The 16,339-nt window shown below is 33.8% G+C and overlaps 3 protein-coding genes and 1 long non-coding RNA gene across 7 annotated transcripts in view; all 4 read left to right on the plus strand.

Moving 5' to 3' along the window:
• Window positions 1-3,858, plus strand: part of LOC128877672 (venom acid phosphatase Acph-1-like) — a 5,602-nt gene extending 1,744 nt beyond the window's left edge. For 3 of the 4 annotated variants that reach the window (XM_054125187.1, XM_054125189.1, XM_054125190.1), the window contains exons 2-7: window positions 839-891; window positions 2,134-2,238; window positions 2,316-2,581; window positions 2,720-2,876; window positions 2,965-3,294; window positions 3,539-3,858. In XM_054125187.1, coding sequence (XP_053981162.1) covers window positions 839-891; window positions 2,134-2,238; window positions 2,316-2,581; window positions 2,720-2,876; window positions 2,965-3,294; window positions 3,539-3,736 — 1,109 coding nt within the window. In that variant the 3' untranslated portion in view covers window positions 3,737-3,858. Of the gene's footprint in view, window positions 1-390; window positions 892-2,133; window positions 2,239-2,315; window positions 2,582-2,719; window positions 2,877-2,964; window positions 3,295-3,538 lie in introns of those variants that run through there. The other variant, XM_054125188.1, reaches the window with a different exon arrangement.
• A 145-nt stretch (window positions 3,859-4,003) lies between these two features.
• LOC128877670 (structural maintenance of chromosomes protein 4) lies at window positions 4,004-9,212 on the plus strand. The gene is made up of 3 exons (XM_054125184.1): window positions 4,004-4,511; window positions 4,689-8,680; window positions 8,781-9,212. Exons 2-3 carry the CDS (start codon window positions 4,728-4,730, stop codon window positions 8,827-8,829), a joined length of 4,002 nt encoding a protein of 1,333 aa, XP_053981159.1. The 5' UTR covers window positions 4,004-4,511; window positions 4,689-4,727; the 3' UTR covers window positions 8,830-9,212.
• Window positions 9,213-10,188: 976 nt separating this feature from the next.
• On the plus strand, window positions 10,189-15,727 carry LOC128877673 (uncharacterized). The gene is made up of 3 exons (XR_008457285.1): window positions 10,189-13,107; window positions 13,179-13,321; window positions 14,796-15,727. It is a non-coding gene; the product is annotated as an uncharacterized LOC128877673 (long non-coding RNA).
• A 459-nt stretch (window positions 15,728-16,186) lies between these two features.
• The window catches only part of LOC128877173 (odorant receptor 22c-like), a 28,807-nt gene continuing 28,654 nt past the window's right edge, over window positions 16,187-16,339 (plus strand). Inside the window, exon 1 of the mRNA XM_054124249.1 lies at window positions 16,187-16,220. Within this exon, the coding sequence (XP_053980224.1) occupies window positions 16,187-16,220 (34 nt within the window). The remainder of the gene's footprint in view (window positions 16,221-16,339) is intronic.

Here is a 16,339-nt window from a genome sequence, read left to right on the forward strand (position 1 = left end):
CTCTCGTACGCTACCGCGGGCGCTCCACCGGCATACTCGCGCTCTGATTGGTCAGTGTTTTCCGTTAATATCTCCTCAACGAAGCCTCGGACAATATTTTCGCCAAGGAAAAAGTTGTTTCAAATCACCTCCCGAATCCAGTGATGGGCAAAACCCTAGGTTTCGAATAAATCTGAAGTTTGCTGATATGTTTGTCTCATTTCCTCTTTTGAAAATTTTCCAAAGAAAGAAACGAGACAAACATATCGGCAAACTTCAGATTTATTCGAAGCCTAGGGGTTTGCCCATCTCTGCCCGAATCACCCCTTTCAAGGTGTTACAACACTTTTGGGACGCCCTGTATATTGTAGTTATAGATTCATCGTTTGCTATTATTGTCTTGTCTTCTTTTCTTTAAAATTTTAAACCTCTGAAGGGGTGCCACGATAATCTTGCCTGGGGCACCAATATTGCTAAAACCGGCCCTGTTCGCACATGCTAGCCTCAATCGCTCTATCCTTGTCTCTCCTCCGATTGTTGTGTCTCCCTCTCTGTCACAGCATCATTGGAGAGACAAGAATCTCTCTATCCTTGTCCCGGAGCTTTCTACTTTTTCCGCAACTGTCGTTGAAGTCAACTCGGAGTTTTCCACTGGCTCCTGCACACCCTGAAACGTGCGGAGAAAAGTGGAGGGAATTTATGACATCCCTGTAGTGCCTTGTAGTACAGCGTACAACTGCGGTCGCACAGTTAAACGTACCGCTCTAGTTTTAAACTTTCACATTTCAAGTTACATTTTTTTTTTTTTGCAGTATGGCTTATACATTATTAGTTATAACGATATTTATTTTTGTATCAGGCTTTTCTGTATACCCGACGAAAGCAGAACATCGTGTGGAATTAGTGCACGTGGTAAGTATGCATTTGCTTGTACTAATTGAATTAAGTGTATTGTAATTATATTGTACTAAGTAATTGCTTGATCATCGGTCTAGAACCTCGTTTATCCGAACTAGCCGAAGGATAGGATGTTCGCCGAAGAACAAAATGTCCCAATTCATTCTATTTAATTGTCAAACGCATACGTTTTCAAATGACGACAATGTTCTACTACATAATACTTTGCAAATGAACCAAAACAAAAATTATAACATTGAATTAACAATAGTTTCTTCCATTCTTCATGTCCTCTCTTACAAAGAACAAAAGAAAATGTATGACACGCGCTAATCGCATGCAGAAGCGCGATTCGTTCACGCATTAAAAGAAATAAAAATGAAATAATTATATCTCAACGCATTGTTTAGTTTGGAGAGGGACGTAATATGATACAAAAAATTCTTTCAAGGTCACGTTCCTAAAACTTCAAGGAACCCCTTGGGGGAGCATTAAAATAAATAAATACATACATACATACAAGAATAATAACTCCTCACAGTCATTTGAAGGTCAACGTATTATACATGTTCAAATTTGTTTTTCATCGGCTGCAATATTACAATAATGAAAATACCCCCATCCCATTTAGAAAAACATTGATATGCTTGATATTTCAGAAGATACGACCTTGAAACACCTTTCGCGCAGATAATATTTTCCTTTTGAATCTGAAGAATTTCTATTCGAACAATTTTTTCGTATCGTTTAAAGCAGCGGAAATATTTTAGGTACGAATCCCATTAATTTTATGATCAGTAATTTTCTAGAAAAAATTTTGAAAATACGTATTCTTCCGTGGTTTTCGGTGACGAATAGAATGGCGTAAAATTCAAAAAAAAATTTGCAAAAGAAACAAAGAACTTTTTTAGATCATTTTAAAGCAAAATAATCGGATCACAAAGTCCATTAGCTTATTTGTTCGATATTGATAAAGAAGTATGTAAACAAGATTCGGATAACTTCATTAACGAACTATAAGCAAATCGTTATAGTTATTCTTATTTGTTCTCCTCGTATCATACTAACATTTTCTTAAGTGTCTCGGAGTTACGAAATACTTTGCGAACATTGATTGTAATATTATCGCGATAAACAGATAAATTAAAGGTAACAGGTACAGTCAGTGTAATAAGTATTAAAGTATATATATATATATATAAAAAACGTTTATATTCAATATAATTATTTCTACGAAATTGTTGAAACTTTAACTAGCTGTTCAGACATGGAGAACGAACGCCACGCGAGGCGGAATTGTGGCCGAATGATCCTTACAACGCGTCAACGTACGAACCATGGGGCCACGGACAGTTGACAAACGTAAGAAAATATTGCGTAATAAAAATAACAGCACCGCGAAAGTACGAAAATGGTTAATCAATTGCGTCTGTTTTCAGCAAGGGAAAATGAGAGAATATCGTATCGGAGAAATGTTGCGAGCACGGTACGACAAATTCTTAGGAGATATTTATTACCCTAGCGACGTATACGCTTACAGCTCGGATCTCGATCGAACAAAAATGTCCCTTCAACTGGTCTTGGCAGCGCTTTATCAGCCAGCTTCGATACAAAAATGGAATAAAAGTTTGCCATGGATGCCTATACCAACGCACTTCATGCCAGAGAAAGTGGACAATCTGATGAAACCCGATTTCTCTCGTGTGTAAGTGTCGCAGTAGATAATGCCATTTTGTTATCGATATTAACAGATATACAGGGTGGGTAAATAGGAAGGAGAAGTTGGATAGGCGAGATGTGTTCAAGACAAATCAAAATCGTAACAGGTATGTTTTTTTTACAGGTACTTGCGCGCATTGAAGGAAATTAGAGAATCGGAAGAAGTTCAAAATAAAATCTCCGTGTACAAAGATCTGTTCAAGTTTTTGTCTGAAAAAACTGGTGCAAATATAACTCAAACGAATCATGTGCTTGAAATGTATAATATGCTGACGGCACAGGTATAGTCTATACTTATTAAATATTACATTAAAAATATCATTATATAGTAGAACTGTAATTCGAACATTTATTGAAATAATTTCGCAGAAAAGCATGAATCTTGTATTACCAGAATGGTGTACCGACGAAATGTACAAAAACCTGCAGATCATTGTAAAATGCGAGTACACGATTCGTTCTTACACGCCGCAACTGAGACGACTGAACGGTGGTACACTCGTCAAAAGGTTTCTTGACAACATGGAAAATAACAAAAAACGTGACAGACCGCGTAAGATTTACTTGTATAGCGGGCATGAAACAAATATTGCAGGATTCGCTAGAGCGCACAATGTCACGGAGCCGGAACTACCAAATTACGGATGTGCGATTATAGTTGAGAAATTACGGGATCACGCTGGAAAGGAGTTTATTAGGGTAATATCGGAATTGCATATTAACGCAGATAATTAATTTCAATGATATCATCAACATCTTCGACTCTACGAAAAATAAAGCACGGAGATTCAAAGGCACGATCCTCGGATCAACAGTCGACCGCTTTTCCTACGCGACGAATCCCACACCCTACGATTCGTGTTCATGTTTCACTCTTTATTCTTGGGTACGGGGGGCGCGATACTACAATATTGCTTTATAAACAACTTATGAACATTTCTAGATGTTGCTATGGACTGGAGTTACGGAGGAATTGATACCTTATAAATTTGCGGGTTGCGACGAAGTCTGTCCGATCGAAAAGTATTTGGAACTAGTCAAGGATGCCATTCCATTGGAAGAAGAATGGAACAATATGTGGGTGTATTTATCTAAGAAAGATCTTTATAATCTTTTCAAAGAAAAAATAAGATCTAACTAAACTGATCACACAATCGACACGATAAGACGCTTAGAAATATTGTATTAAAAAAATGACATATACAAAGATGTTATTTTTTGTTAAATATATTCGACCAGAAATAAAAGTATTTTAAATAATGATATCGATAACAAAAAGTTATTTGAACATTGGTATTCTTAGGATGTGTATTACTATTTTTAGAGTTGCTATAATTGACAGAACGTGTATCAGAATAGTTTTCATTCAAACTGTAATTGTTTAAATCGAATTGTACACTTGCAATTGATTTGTTTTTAATATTTGGTTGTATGTATGTTACCATTGCATAATGTTTTCTTGTACAAAAGTTAAAAAAATAAACGTCAACTGTCAAAATCGTTCAAATAATAAATACATTGACATTTGTTTAAATTTAATTTGCAAAATCAGGCTTCCAAGGGTTAAATTACTGTATGCTTCGACCGATTATACGTCGATACTCGTCTCTTACCTCTCTGTTTCTTTGCTTGAAAACAAGTATTCGAACGATAACGGGTCTGTCCAATATACATATGATTTCAGCCGAAAAACCTTTGCGAAAGACTAGAAGAAAGCGAAGAAATATAAACGTATTTATTGGAAAAATAATCGGCAAACTTCAGATTTATTCGAAGTCTAGGGTTTTGTCTATCACTGGCGAGGAAAAGAATCTAGAAAACCCCATAAAAATCTGTAAAGGTGGCACCACTGTAATTGAATGTTGGCGTCAGCCTTGCTTGGAGTTAGCAACTGGCAGTTTATGTATTCAAAAGTTGTAAGTATAATATTAATAAATGTTTATTATTAATAAATATTTTTTTAGGTTTTTTATTAACCGACTTCGAAAAGGAGGAGGTTACTCAATTCGACGTGTTTTTTTTTAATTTTTTTATCTTTCAAAGTGTATTTGTAACCTAATATTATTTACTTTAATTTTTCTGTCTTAATGTAGGTTTCTTAATGTAAATGAAGAACCATCAATGTATTGATTATGAGAATGACTGCGGAGAGTGAAACTGATTGCAATATTTCCACCGAAAACATGGACATTGACGAAGAAAGTGATGGAATGGATACTGATGAAGAAGGTGGATTAAAAGTTGATGATGATATATATATACCACCACCTCTTAAAATCACAAGTGAAATTGATATCAATGGCCCTAGGCTTATGATTACTAAGATAATTAATAAGAATTTTAAAAGTTACCGTGGTACCCAAGTTATTGGCCCATTTCATAGGTGCTTTTCTGCTGTTGTTGGTCCAAATGGCAGCGGTAAAAGTAATGTTATAGATTCCATGTTATTTGTATTTGGATACAGGGCTAGTAAGATTCGATCAAAAAAATTATCAGCGTTAATACACAATTCCAGTCAACATCAGAATATCGATAGCTGTACAGTATCTGTACACTTTCAACAAATAATTGATAAATCCGACGTAGATTATGATATTGTCCCAAATAGTGACTTTGTAATATCTCGAACAGCATTTAAAGATAATTCCTCATATTATGAACTTAATGAAAAGAAAGTACCAATTAAAGAGATTGTAAAAGTTTTGAAATCATATGGAGTGGATTTAACTCATAATCGTTTTTTAATTTTACAAGGAGAAGTTGAACAAATAGCGATGATGAAACCTAAAGCACAAAACGAAAACGATGTTGGTATGCTGGAATTTTTAGAAGATATAATTGGAACAGTTCGTTATAAAGAACCATTAGAAAAATTATATGACAAAGTAGAAGATCTATCTAACTGTAGACTTGAGAAATTAAATCGTTTTAGAATGATTGAGAAAGAAAAAGCAGCTTTAGAGGAACCTATGCAAGAAGCAATTCAATATTTACAACTAGAAAATGCAATAACAAAGATACAACATCAGCTGTATTACTATAATAGATTAGAAACTAAAACAAAAATGTCAGAGCAAGAAAGTAGAATCAATGAATTGGATAAAGATTTATTGGATCTTACAAACAAATTGAAGGAAATTCATAATGAGAGAAAAGAGAAAAATGAAGTAATTCTGGAAAAAAGTAAAAAGTGGGATAAATTACAACAACAAAAAGATGAAATTACTATAAAATTTGACAATATTCGAAAACAGGATGAGTCTCTCCATGCAGAATTAGTGGAAACAAATAAACGTCGAAAAGCTAATATTGCAACATTAAAATCAGAAAAATCTAAGTTAGAAGAACTGAGTAAAGTACCTGGAAAAAACATACTTAATATTAATGAGTGTGAACAACTAATCGAAACTCATACACAACATAGAGTAAAAGAAGAAGAAATATTAGAAACTCTGATGGTTGGTTTACGTGAAAAAACTGAGCCACTGCTGAATGAACGTTCTAAACTTGAAAAGGAATTAATATCTCTAAGGAAAAACGTTGATCAGGCACAAGCAACTTTCAATATTGCTCAGTCTGAATTAGAATTATACACTTCTATAGAGTTTACGGAGAAAGAAAAATTAGAAGAACTAAAAAATTCCTTAAAATTAACAGCAGATAATTTAATAGAGAAGAAACAGCAGCTGCAGAGCGTAGAAATTCAAATTCCAGATATTGAACATAACTTAGTACAAGCTCAACAGGAATTGGAAAAAGTAAAAAGCAGAGAAATCGAAATGACTTCAAAATTAAAAAGGATGAGAATTTCATTTGAAGAACAAAAGTCTGCTATGCGAGCAAATAAATCGACAAATAAGATTATAGATAGATTGATGCAAGAGAAAATGGAAGGAAGACTTACTGGTATATTTGGCAGGTTGGGTGATATTGGTGCAATAGATGAAAAATATGACATTGCAGTTTCAACAGCTTGTGGGCCTTTGGACAACATCGTTGTTGATACTGTAGCGACTGCGGAAGCATGCATAAAATTTCTTCGACAGAATGATATAGGGCGTGCAACATTTATAGCACTAGAAAAACAGCAACATTTATTATCGCGATGTAAACAAAAAATACAAACGCCGGAGAATGTTCCAAGACTTTTTGATCTTATACGTGTTGAAGATGAGCGGGTATTACCTGCATTTTATTATGGATTGCATGATACATTGGTAGCAAATGATTTAGATCAAGCAACGCGTATTGCATATGGTAATAAACGTTTTAGAGTAGTTACATTGAAAGGTGAATTAATCGAATTATCAGGTACGATGAGTGGTGGTGGTACCACAGTACTAAGGGGTAGAATGGGGCAAAAGGTGTTGAGGAACGAACTGCCTCTGGTAGACATTGAAAGTTTGCAGTCAGAGTTAGATAAAACATACGAAGAGTGCAATCAACTTAGAATTAAACATCAATCTTTAGAAAATCAGGTTCATACACTAAGCATAACTTTAAAAGATATAAAAGTTAATAAAGAAAAGTTATATATCCAAGTTAAGACATTGCAAGAACAAGAACCGTCATTACGAAAGCAGTTGAAAGTCCAAGAACAAAAAGTCAAAGATTCAATATCAGATCCGAAAAAGATTGAGCAATTAAAGAAACAATTGAATGTTGCAGAAAAATCTCTAGAGACAGTAAACGAAAAGTCAAAGCTTATTGAAAATAAAGTTGTGTGCCTTAATAAAGAAATAGAAGCATTGTCAGGATCTCGTGTAAAAGATCAACAGAAGAAGATATCCAATTTATGCAAATCAATTGATAAAGCTAAAGCTGAAATTTGCAGATTGCAAGTTGCAATGAAAACTGCTGAAAGGAACGTGAAAAAGGTCGAGCAACACATAGATAGTCTCGAAAATGATGTGCATACTTGTGAGCAAAGACTTCGAGATATTCAGGTGGAAAAGCAGGAGTTAGAAGTAAAAGGAAAAGAAATATTGGAAAAACTTAAAAAACTTTCAGAAGATCTTTTGGAAAAGGATGAAATTATGCCTTCTCTTAAAGAAGAATTAGACGCTCTTCAAACCCGAGAGAACAAAATAAAAGCAGTTAAAATTGATCTTGATCAGAAACTAAAGGAGTCTACTAACGCAATAAAAGAATTAAAGCAACAATTTTCAGATTATACCACAAGAATAGCTCATTTAAAACTTCAGGCAATACCTGGTCAAAATACTGAAGAATTAAAAGAATTAATGGAAGAAGAACTTAATAAATTAGATAAGAATACTCTTTTAACAAATTTACAAAAAACAAAGAAAAGATTACCCACAGAAATTCCGAATATGCAACTTATCGAAGAGTATAAGCAGAAAAATGCATTATGGTTACAACGTGCCGCAGATTTAGAAAAATTAACAGCAGAGCGTAACCGAATACGGGATATTTACGACAAAGTAAGACGTCGTAGAATACAGGAGTTTCTTGAAGGTTTTACCGTAATTACGGACAAGTTAAGGGAACTGTATCAAATGATTACATTAGGAGGTGATGCTGAGTTGGAGTTGGTGGATTCTTTGGATCCTTTCAGTGAAGGAATTGTGTTTAGCGTAAGACCACCCAAGAAATCTTGGAAAAATATTTGTAATCTTAGTGGCGGTGAAAAGACCTTGAGCTCTTTAGCTCTCATATTTGCGTTACATCATTATAAACCAACTCCTTTGTATTTTATGGACGAAATTGATGCTGCTTTGGACTTTAAAAACGTTTCAATTATAGGAAATTATATAAAGGAAAGGACAAAAAATGCACAATTTATAATTATATCCTTAAGATCGAATATGTTTGAACTCGCGGATCACCTTATTGGAATATATAAAACTTATAATTGTACAAAGAGTATTACTGTTGACGTAAGGAAATATTGTGAAAAGAATGGTATTCCTTTACCAACACAAATTACTTCTAAAAATAGTTGTTTATCTCAGATACAAAAATCCTCTACCCAAAATCAGCAAAAGGACACATGTGTAACACAGAATAAAAATAATGTTCAAATTGCAGACGAGGACGTAGAAAATGAAAATACTTCAGTAACGTGAGTTCAAATAAATCTATTAAATTTATTAATAATTTATGAATTTGCATAATTATAGTAATTCAATCATAGTCTGACACAGGTTTTATTTTTTTTTCAGCTTACCTGATCTAGGACTATGTACAACACCAAAAAAGACACCTTTATGAAGTAATCGTTCTGATACGACTAGTGTAATAGACTCATATGAACAAAATAACTGCAGAAAACCTTTGAAAGAAAAACGTAAAATATAGAGCATAAATGGAGTGAAAGTTTGGTTCAATGTTTGTTATATGCAATTTATCTTAAAACTGCATTTACGTTCACAAGATAGATACTTGTAAAAGCGTATAATTTAAATTTAATATACATGTTATAGAGATTATTGAAAAATGATAGATTATGATATAATTAAATGTCAGAGATATGAATTTATTTTATACTTACTGGTAAAATGTTGAAATGTTTTTTTCACTGACATTAATTGTATTAATAAATCGAGAAGGACTAAATTCATAACATGTAAAATAAATGAAACAATCATTTGTAATTTTGTATTAAAAAACATAAAATCACCTTATATGAAGTAAGTACAAGTAATTTAGAGATCCTTTGAAAACGCTGTAAATAAAACTATTTTTGTACAAATTATACATGTATATATGTTAAGGAGAGTAATACAGATCTTAAATCTGTTCTTATTTTCGTATATAAAACACTATGTAATCTCTATTTGTATAAGATTGAATAGTTCTGAAAGACAACCGATATCTTCAATTTTTGGGAATTATCAACCGATGATATATCCCTATCGAAATATTATATCGTGTAATCGTTGTCAACTATCAAGTGGAGTCCAGCTGGTAAATTTTGCTCGTATCAAATTCAGAGAATAGTTTTTACATTTTTAAAGATGATGTAATAAATTAATATACATTTCTATCTGTTCAATAACTTAATTCATCAAGAGGGAAACACTGTTTAAATTAGATTATATAACAATAACAAAAATGAGCCCGGCGATCTCTGTATGTATTGCGCAAAAGTCTAAGGCTACTTTTAAAATTACTGCAAGTTTTTCTATCATTATCATATTGTTACGTTCTTTGAATTCGTTTCTGCAAAATGAAAGATATTAAATGCATAAAATATTAGTGCGTGAATCTTCGTAATCTTGAGTAATGATAAACGAGTATTGATGGGGTTCAGAAAAGGCGACAGAATTTCGGAAAAACCCAATACTTCATTCATACATGAACATATTATTTTACTTCTCCTTCCATCACAATATAAATACGTTGTTAAACAGTAGGAAGCTAATTACGAAGGAGTGAGATACATTTACAAGAAAAGGAAAGAAGGACGTATGTGGGAGTCGGTGGGGCGCGTGATATAGGTAACATCGAGTAACAGATTAGAATTTGAACAGTCTGTGTATGACCAGTGTTAGAAATGACGACCATGAATAATGAAGCTGCAAAAAATGTCTTCGAAATGGAATCAACAAAACTGTCAGGTATATCTACGATTCTTCCGCGGTGAATTGTCTTTCAAAAGATTCGTAACATTAATTGTTGCGAAGCTAAGGTAAATTTAAACGATTAAATCGTACGTCTTTTGTACTCGCTCTGTGATACCATAAGGCATGACGTTTGAAGGCCAGTATTTAAGTTTAATTATGCGATTTAGATATGTATGTATATATTCAGCATCGAAGAAGTAATATTTACATGGTGTGTTATTACTTTAATTTTCGCTCGTGCACTTGTAGATGATCTCGTGCAGATTTAAAAAAAATTGTATTTTTCGAGGAAATGATTAAGAACAAGGACAGAATTATTTTCTAATGTCTTAAAATTTATCAGGGTTACATTATACGATATAATACGTATTGGTGCCCCGAATTTACTCATAATACGTACACCCGTAACTAAATTTTCTACGGTGTTTGATAATTGCTTCCGAAACAAACAAAACTTACTATAAATTATTTATTTTAATTTTGTATCATAAAAGAAGCAGAAAGAAATATATTAATTAATGGGAGAATTTTAAGGGACGTTTAAGACCGTTACGTTAAAACTTAAAGATCATTATTACACGTGTGCTAAATGATTACTACAATTGTTTCATGTACTAATATTATTACGAGTAAACATTCCAACATTTATCTGACGATGCAAATGTAAAACCTTACTTTTCGGTAGTTAAAACGTAATTAAAAAAAAAAAAATTGTTTTACCGGTAATAATTTACTGGTAACAATCATAATTAATTCCATATAATTTGATTTTGATCGCTGTACTTGGGCATAGATAGTAAGTCTGACAATAATGATAAAATAGCGATTAAATAGTGTTTTGTTGATAGTAGCATCTCCTGCCAGTAACAAGATAAAGCGTATCTTTTTTGCTTGTTATCGATTACTCTTAAATAAATATAGCTGTATTTTTTTTTTCAACTTCAGTGAGTAAAATAAAACTATTGTCAGGCTATGAAGAATTTTTATTAATGTTTATGGCTACATACAGTATAATCAGCACATAATGCGGTATTCGTGTATGATTTCTAGTGCTGCAGCAAAAAAGTTGCGACAGACCTCGTATAACGTGTTTTATGTGTAATACCTACAACGCGATAGATAAGCGCGTATTTCCCCAGTAAGCGTACTACACAGTCTTCAAACTCTCTCTCTCTCTCTAACTCATATCGTTCTTATTTGTATGAGAACGAAGTTTCTCGTGTAGAGCGATCTGATACAATTCTGTATATAAATACGTATTTATGCAACACCGCACAGACACCCCCTCTTTTCTTCCTCTCTCTCTTTAAACTGTATCCTCCTTGTTAAATCTCGAGTCTCGTATAACGCAAATTGTATCACCCCGTTTACAATGTCCTACTAGATTTGTCTTTTAAACATCTACGCATTTAGATATCAGCTGATCGTAAGTGCGACACATACTTTAAATTTCTGGTCATGTTACACCGTTGTAACTAGTCTTCAAGCTTCTTCATTTACACTATACATATCTTTATATCCTATTAATTAAATACAAGGTGTCCCAAAAATGTTGTAACACCTTGAAAGGGTCGGTTCGGGAGGTGATTTGAAACAACTTTTTCCTTAGCGAAAATGTTGTCAGAGGTTTCGTTAAGGAGATATTAAGCGAAAACCCCGACCAATCAGAGCGCGAGTATGCCGGTGGAGCGCAGGCTACGCGCTAGGCGGCTGCGCTCATACGCTACTGCGGCCGCTCCACCGGCATACTCGCGCTCTGATTGGTCAATGTTTTCCGTTAATATCTCCTCAACGAAGCCTCGGACAACATTTTCGCTAAGGAAAAAGTTGTTTCAAATCACCTCCCGAACCACCACTTTCAAGGTGTTACAACATTTTTGGGACACCCTGTATATCATCGAAAGTCTGTTTCGGACTTTGTATTTATCAGGCTTCTGTATATGTCTAGTAGGAAATGTTTTATTAACCCTTTGCGCTCGAGGCATTTTTCTACAGAATCAAATCCAGTCCGTTTTTATGTATAATAAATTTCTGTAAAACCAAAAACATCTACAAACATCCATGACTCAATGTATTACTTCAATTAATAATTAACCGTATTCTGATACAAGTAAAATTAAAATTGTACGTTCAAAAAATCACTTTTAAATTACATATGTCGCCCTGGAGGCGCCACTCGAGCGCAAAGGGTTAAAACTGCGCGTTGCGCTAGTTTTAATAAGGGCTTGCTGATTCTTTCCTCTAAATTTATTTCATACCATAATACTTTGCAATTCAATGGAAACATTCTCATAGACAATTAAGAAAATATAAAAGCTTTTCGTTACTCGTCCGTTTATTTCCTTAAAATTAAACGGAAAATTTCAGTTCCATGATATCGCGAAACAAGACATGAACGGATACATAAAATTTGTACAAAATGCGACGGATTATTTCAGCTTGCGTCTCTTTCCAACACAATATCTGAGAGTTCAGGGTAATACAGCGTATCTGAATCTACCAAACTCCTGATAATTCAAAGATATATGAGTTGAAACGCAATACACACCTATACGTTTCAGACGCGAAAGCCTCATATTTTCCTACGCACACATAACAGGCGATATCGGTATATCGATGAATATAGTTTTTTTAGCCGATAATATCAACACTAACGTTACGCATCGACCGAAATGTTTTGCTTTTACTCGCGCGAAACAAGTAGGGAGCGATACCACGAAGATGACACAATTTACATGCGTATCAAATTCTGACGTTACGAAAATCTAAATGCAAATAGCGGAGAATCACACGGTGATTCACGAGAGAAATAGCGAGAATAATTGTAGATTTTATTATACAGATAAAAAAGAGTTGAAAATATTGCATATTAGATTGTAATAGTATTAAATTATAGATATTAATTGCAACCTGCCTTGCGCCGGTCCGCAGTCTTAATTTCATTTAGACGAAGCTAAATAAATTTTCTTTAGTAAAAAAATTATTGTATTACAGGTATACTTGGAATCAGGCATCTACAGATTTTCTTATGCTTCTGGGGGATGGTCGTCGGATACTGTCTTCGAGTTAGCATGTCGGAAGCTATCGTCGCAATGACGCAAGATGCGGAAACGGAAGGAAGTCACAATAATTTTGAGGTAAATTTTTGTTAATCGAATACCTAACTTGAATTGAATTTAACAGTAAAGCTACATCGATCGATATTAATTAATTGTATCATTGAAAGGATATAGTCGGACCTAAGTTCGGGATTCCCGCTTTTGTTTGTTTGCGTTGATGTCTTTATTGATTGCAAAGTCTAACACATCTGGCGATTAATAGTAGATCATTAAGATTTTCATTGTTAAGATTAGCTCTTCTGATATGAGCTTCAAGTGTCCTTCCTCTTGACGTGGTTATTGTTCTGTCAAATAAATATCGATCATTTAAATTTATTTTGTCACCTTCAAAATAGGTTCCATTTAATGCGATACAATTACGCTAACGAACAATCCAGTCTTAGAAACACTTTATATGGGCCTTTTTCTATATACCCTTCATCTCCCGCAATAAATTATGTTTTACGACTTCAATGGACTCGAAACGTCTTCCACGAAATGATATTATAATTAAGCGACAATTAAATTGTAATTAAGTTACGTCTTTATACCTAACTTCGGCTAAAACATTTAAATAAATATCCCAACCATCAAAATTACTAACATATACGTTATAGCTTAATAAAATCGTCTAAATCGTAGTAAAGTCGTCTTGAAAAAAAAAACAAAAAAAAATATATGGTCAGTATAATAAGTATTCGTACAGGAACCATTTATTTTAAATTGGTTGCTATACGAAATACATCTTACACCGACTGTGTATAGTTTCATTTAAAAAAAAAACGAAACTGCACCATCATATTTTTTAAATTAAGAACATCATACAATTTTCGTTCACGTCACAATAGAGATCCCATTTCATCCTGAAATTTCGATATAAATAATTTCTCGAACTTTCCACGATACAACAATAGTACACAGTCGTTTATTTCTACGGAGATCGTTTTCATTTTCGTAACTATTTCGCATCATGCATAAGTTATCGAGGAGTAAAAAGTTATCCGAGAACGTATATAAATCTATGGCACAAAAAAAAAAAAAACACGGAAGCGGGCTTTTAACTGTAAACCTCAACGTGCATCAAGAAATAAGAAAAAAAAAAAAAAATCAAATTTCACAATAACGAAGTCGCAGCGACGCGAAACAACTCGATAGAGTTCAAAATTTTGATTTCGTTTGTTCCTCGCGGTACTTGTGAAGTGCAAAGAATGCGATGGTGAATTCAAGTTCCAAGTCGACGGACAATCGAGGATTAGGATTTGAAATTGCGGTGTTGTGCGAAAATTGGGACCAGCTAAATATGCAGCAATGCTCGTACATTGGTTACTTTTACGAAATAAACGAACGATTTTTATATTCGCTGTAAGAACCGTCGGGATCGGTTTAGCAGGCTGTGTTAAATTTTGTGGACTCGTGGAATCGCCGTCGTTTCTTCAACTGCGTACTTGCGATGTAATTATACGTCCCATTCGTACAGCTGTGAAGGATGTTTGTGATTTGTTTTTCGAATTAGCTGTGACGGCAAGAAAAAAGAAAAGAAAGACTTCTGGATGTAACGACATTTACCCGTACCTGGAAACGGAACGTGGAAAAATGAGGATCACCTGGTTTGAGGGCCGAGCACATAGGAGGATAGAATGTGTCGCGGGCAAGGTCAGATGGACTTTTAACAAGCAGTTTCTGTAGCAGGTCTCCTATGTCGCCTTGGAGTCCACGATTCCATGTGAGTTATAAACAAAATTTGTTATACGCACGGATTCGAACTTGAAACTTTAAACGCGTTTTTTCTCGGTATATCAAAACAAGATCGACACTGTGTACACGATATCTCAATAAATGTTTCATCGATCGATTTTAAATTTTGAAGGCTTATTCGACACATAGATTGCTGAACGAAGAGAGGAATTTGTTTTTCGCTGAAAACTTGCTCTTTCGTCACAGAAAAATCATGAAAGTTGAAAAATGGGATTTTTCAGGAAAATCACCGGTATTTTAGTAAAAATCATAACTTCGAAGAATCCGTCGTTCATTCGGTAGACATTGACGTTTAACAGAATAATTGTTTAGTATGTTTTAGATGAGACGTTCTTAAATTATCGTGTACACCGAGAAAAGACGTTTTTAGAGATTTGCTGTATTTTTAACCACTTTTAAATATATCTTAACGACAAAACTTGTATATTAAGCGCGATACTTGTAGTGTAAAATTAAGTTTTATTTTAAATAAAAATATGTATTCAAATTTTTGTCAAAAACTCTTGAAATGATTATAGACGTGAAGTATAGAATCACTTATAAATGTATACAATCATCAATCATTTGACATATATATGAAATATTCATTGTTGTTGAAGACTTATTTACCTTTACCAGCCATTATACGGAATCTCCAATTAAAATTACCATACAAAATATATTCATACCGAAATTGCATCGTTTCGAGGGCGACACGTATGACGATTTTATCACCGACAACGGTTTTAACGGATATATAAACGTTACCTTCGATTTTTTAAATAGAATACCAAACATTTTATTACACAGATCGATAAAGAATCTAATTTTTACTGAAAAAGTATTTGGATTTATCACCTAAGAATGATTATACAAAGCTTATTTTCTACTGTTACTTATCGACATAAATTTTCACCTAAACTACGAGGGAGGTGCCTGGATCTCGCGAGAACTCAATAGGACACCTCCCAGCTATACATGCTATACGTAAGTACATCGAGTCCCAGCTCGGTCCACCCACGGCATTAAAAATGACGGACAAGTCCTATTACTACAAAATATTACCTAAGACAATTTCGTTTTATGGCTCACGAGAAGAAATCTAGGATCATCTTCAAAATTTTTCAAATAATATCAAGCACGATTGTTTATGTACAATAAGTGGCGATTATGCTTAAAGTACTAAGTCGCTATGATCACGATTGTAACTGATCTAACCAAGAGTTACAACATCAATTCTTAGCGAAATTGTTGTTTTCAGTCATGCGTTTCCTTTTACAATTGTAGTGCCTTTTTTCGAGTTGCTAATAGGCTTCAGCCAAA

Source organism: Hylaeus volcanicus, chromosome 5, assembly GCF_026283585.1.
Source record: "Hylaeus volcanicus isolate JK05 chromosome 5, UHH_iyHylVolc1.0_haploid, whole genome shotgun sequence".
NCBI lineage: Eukaryota > Metazoa > Arthropoda > Insecta > Hymenoptera > Colletidae > Hylaeus > Hylaeus volcanicus.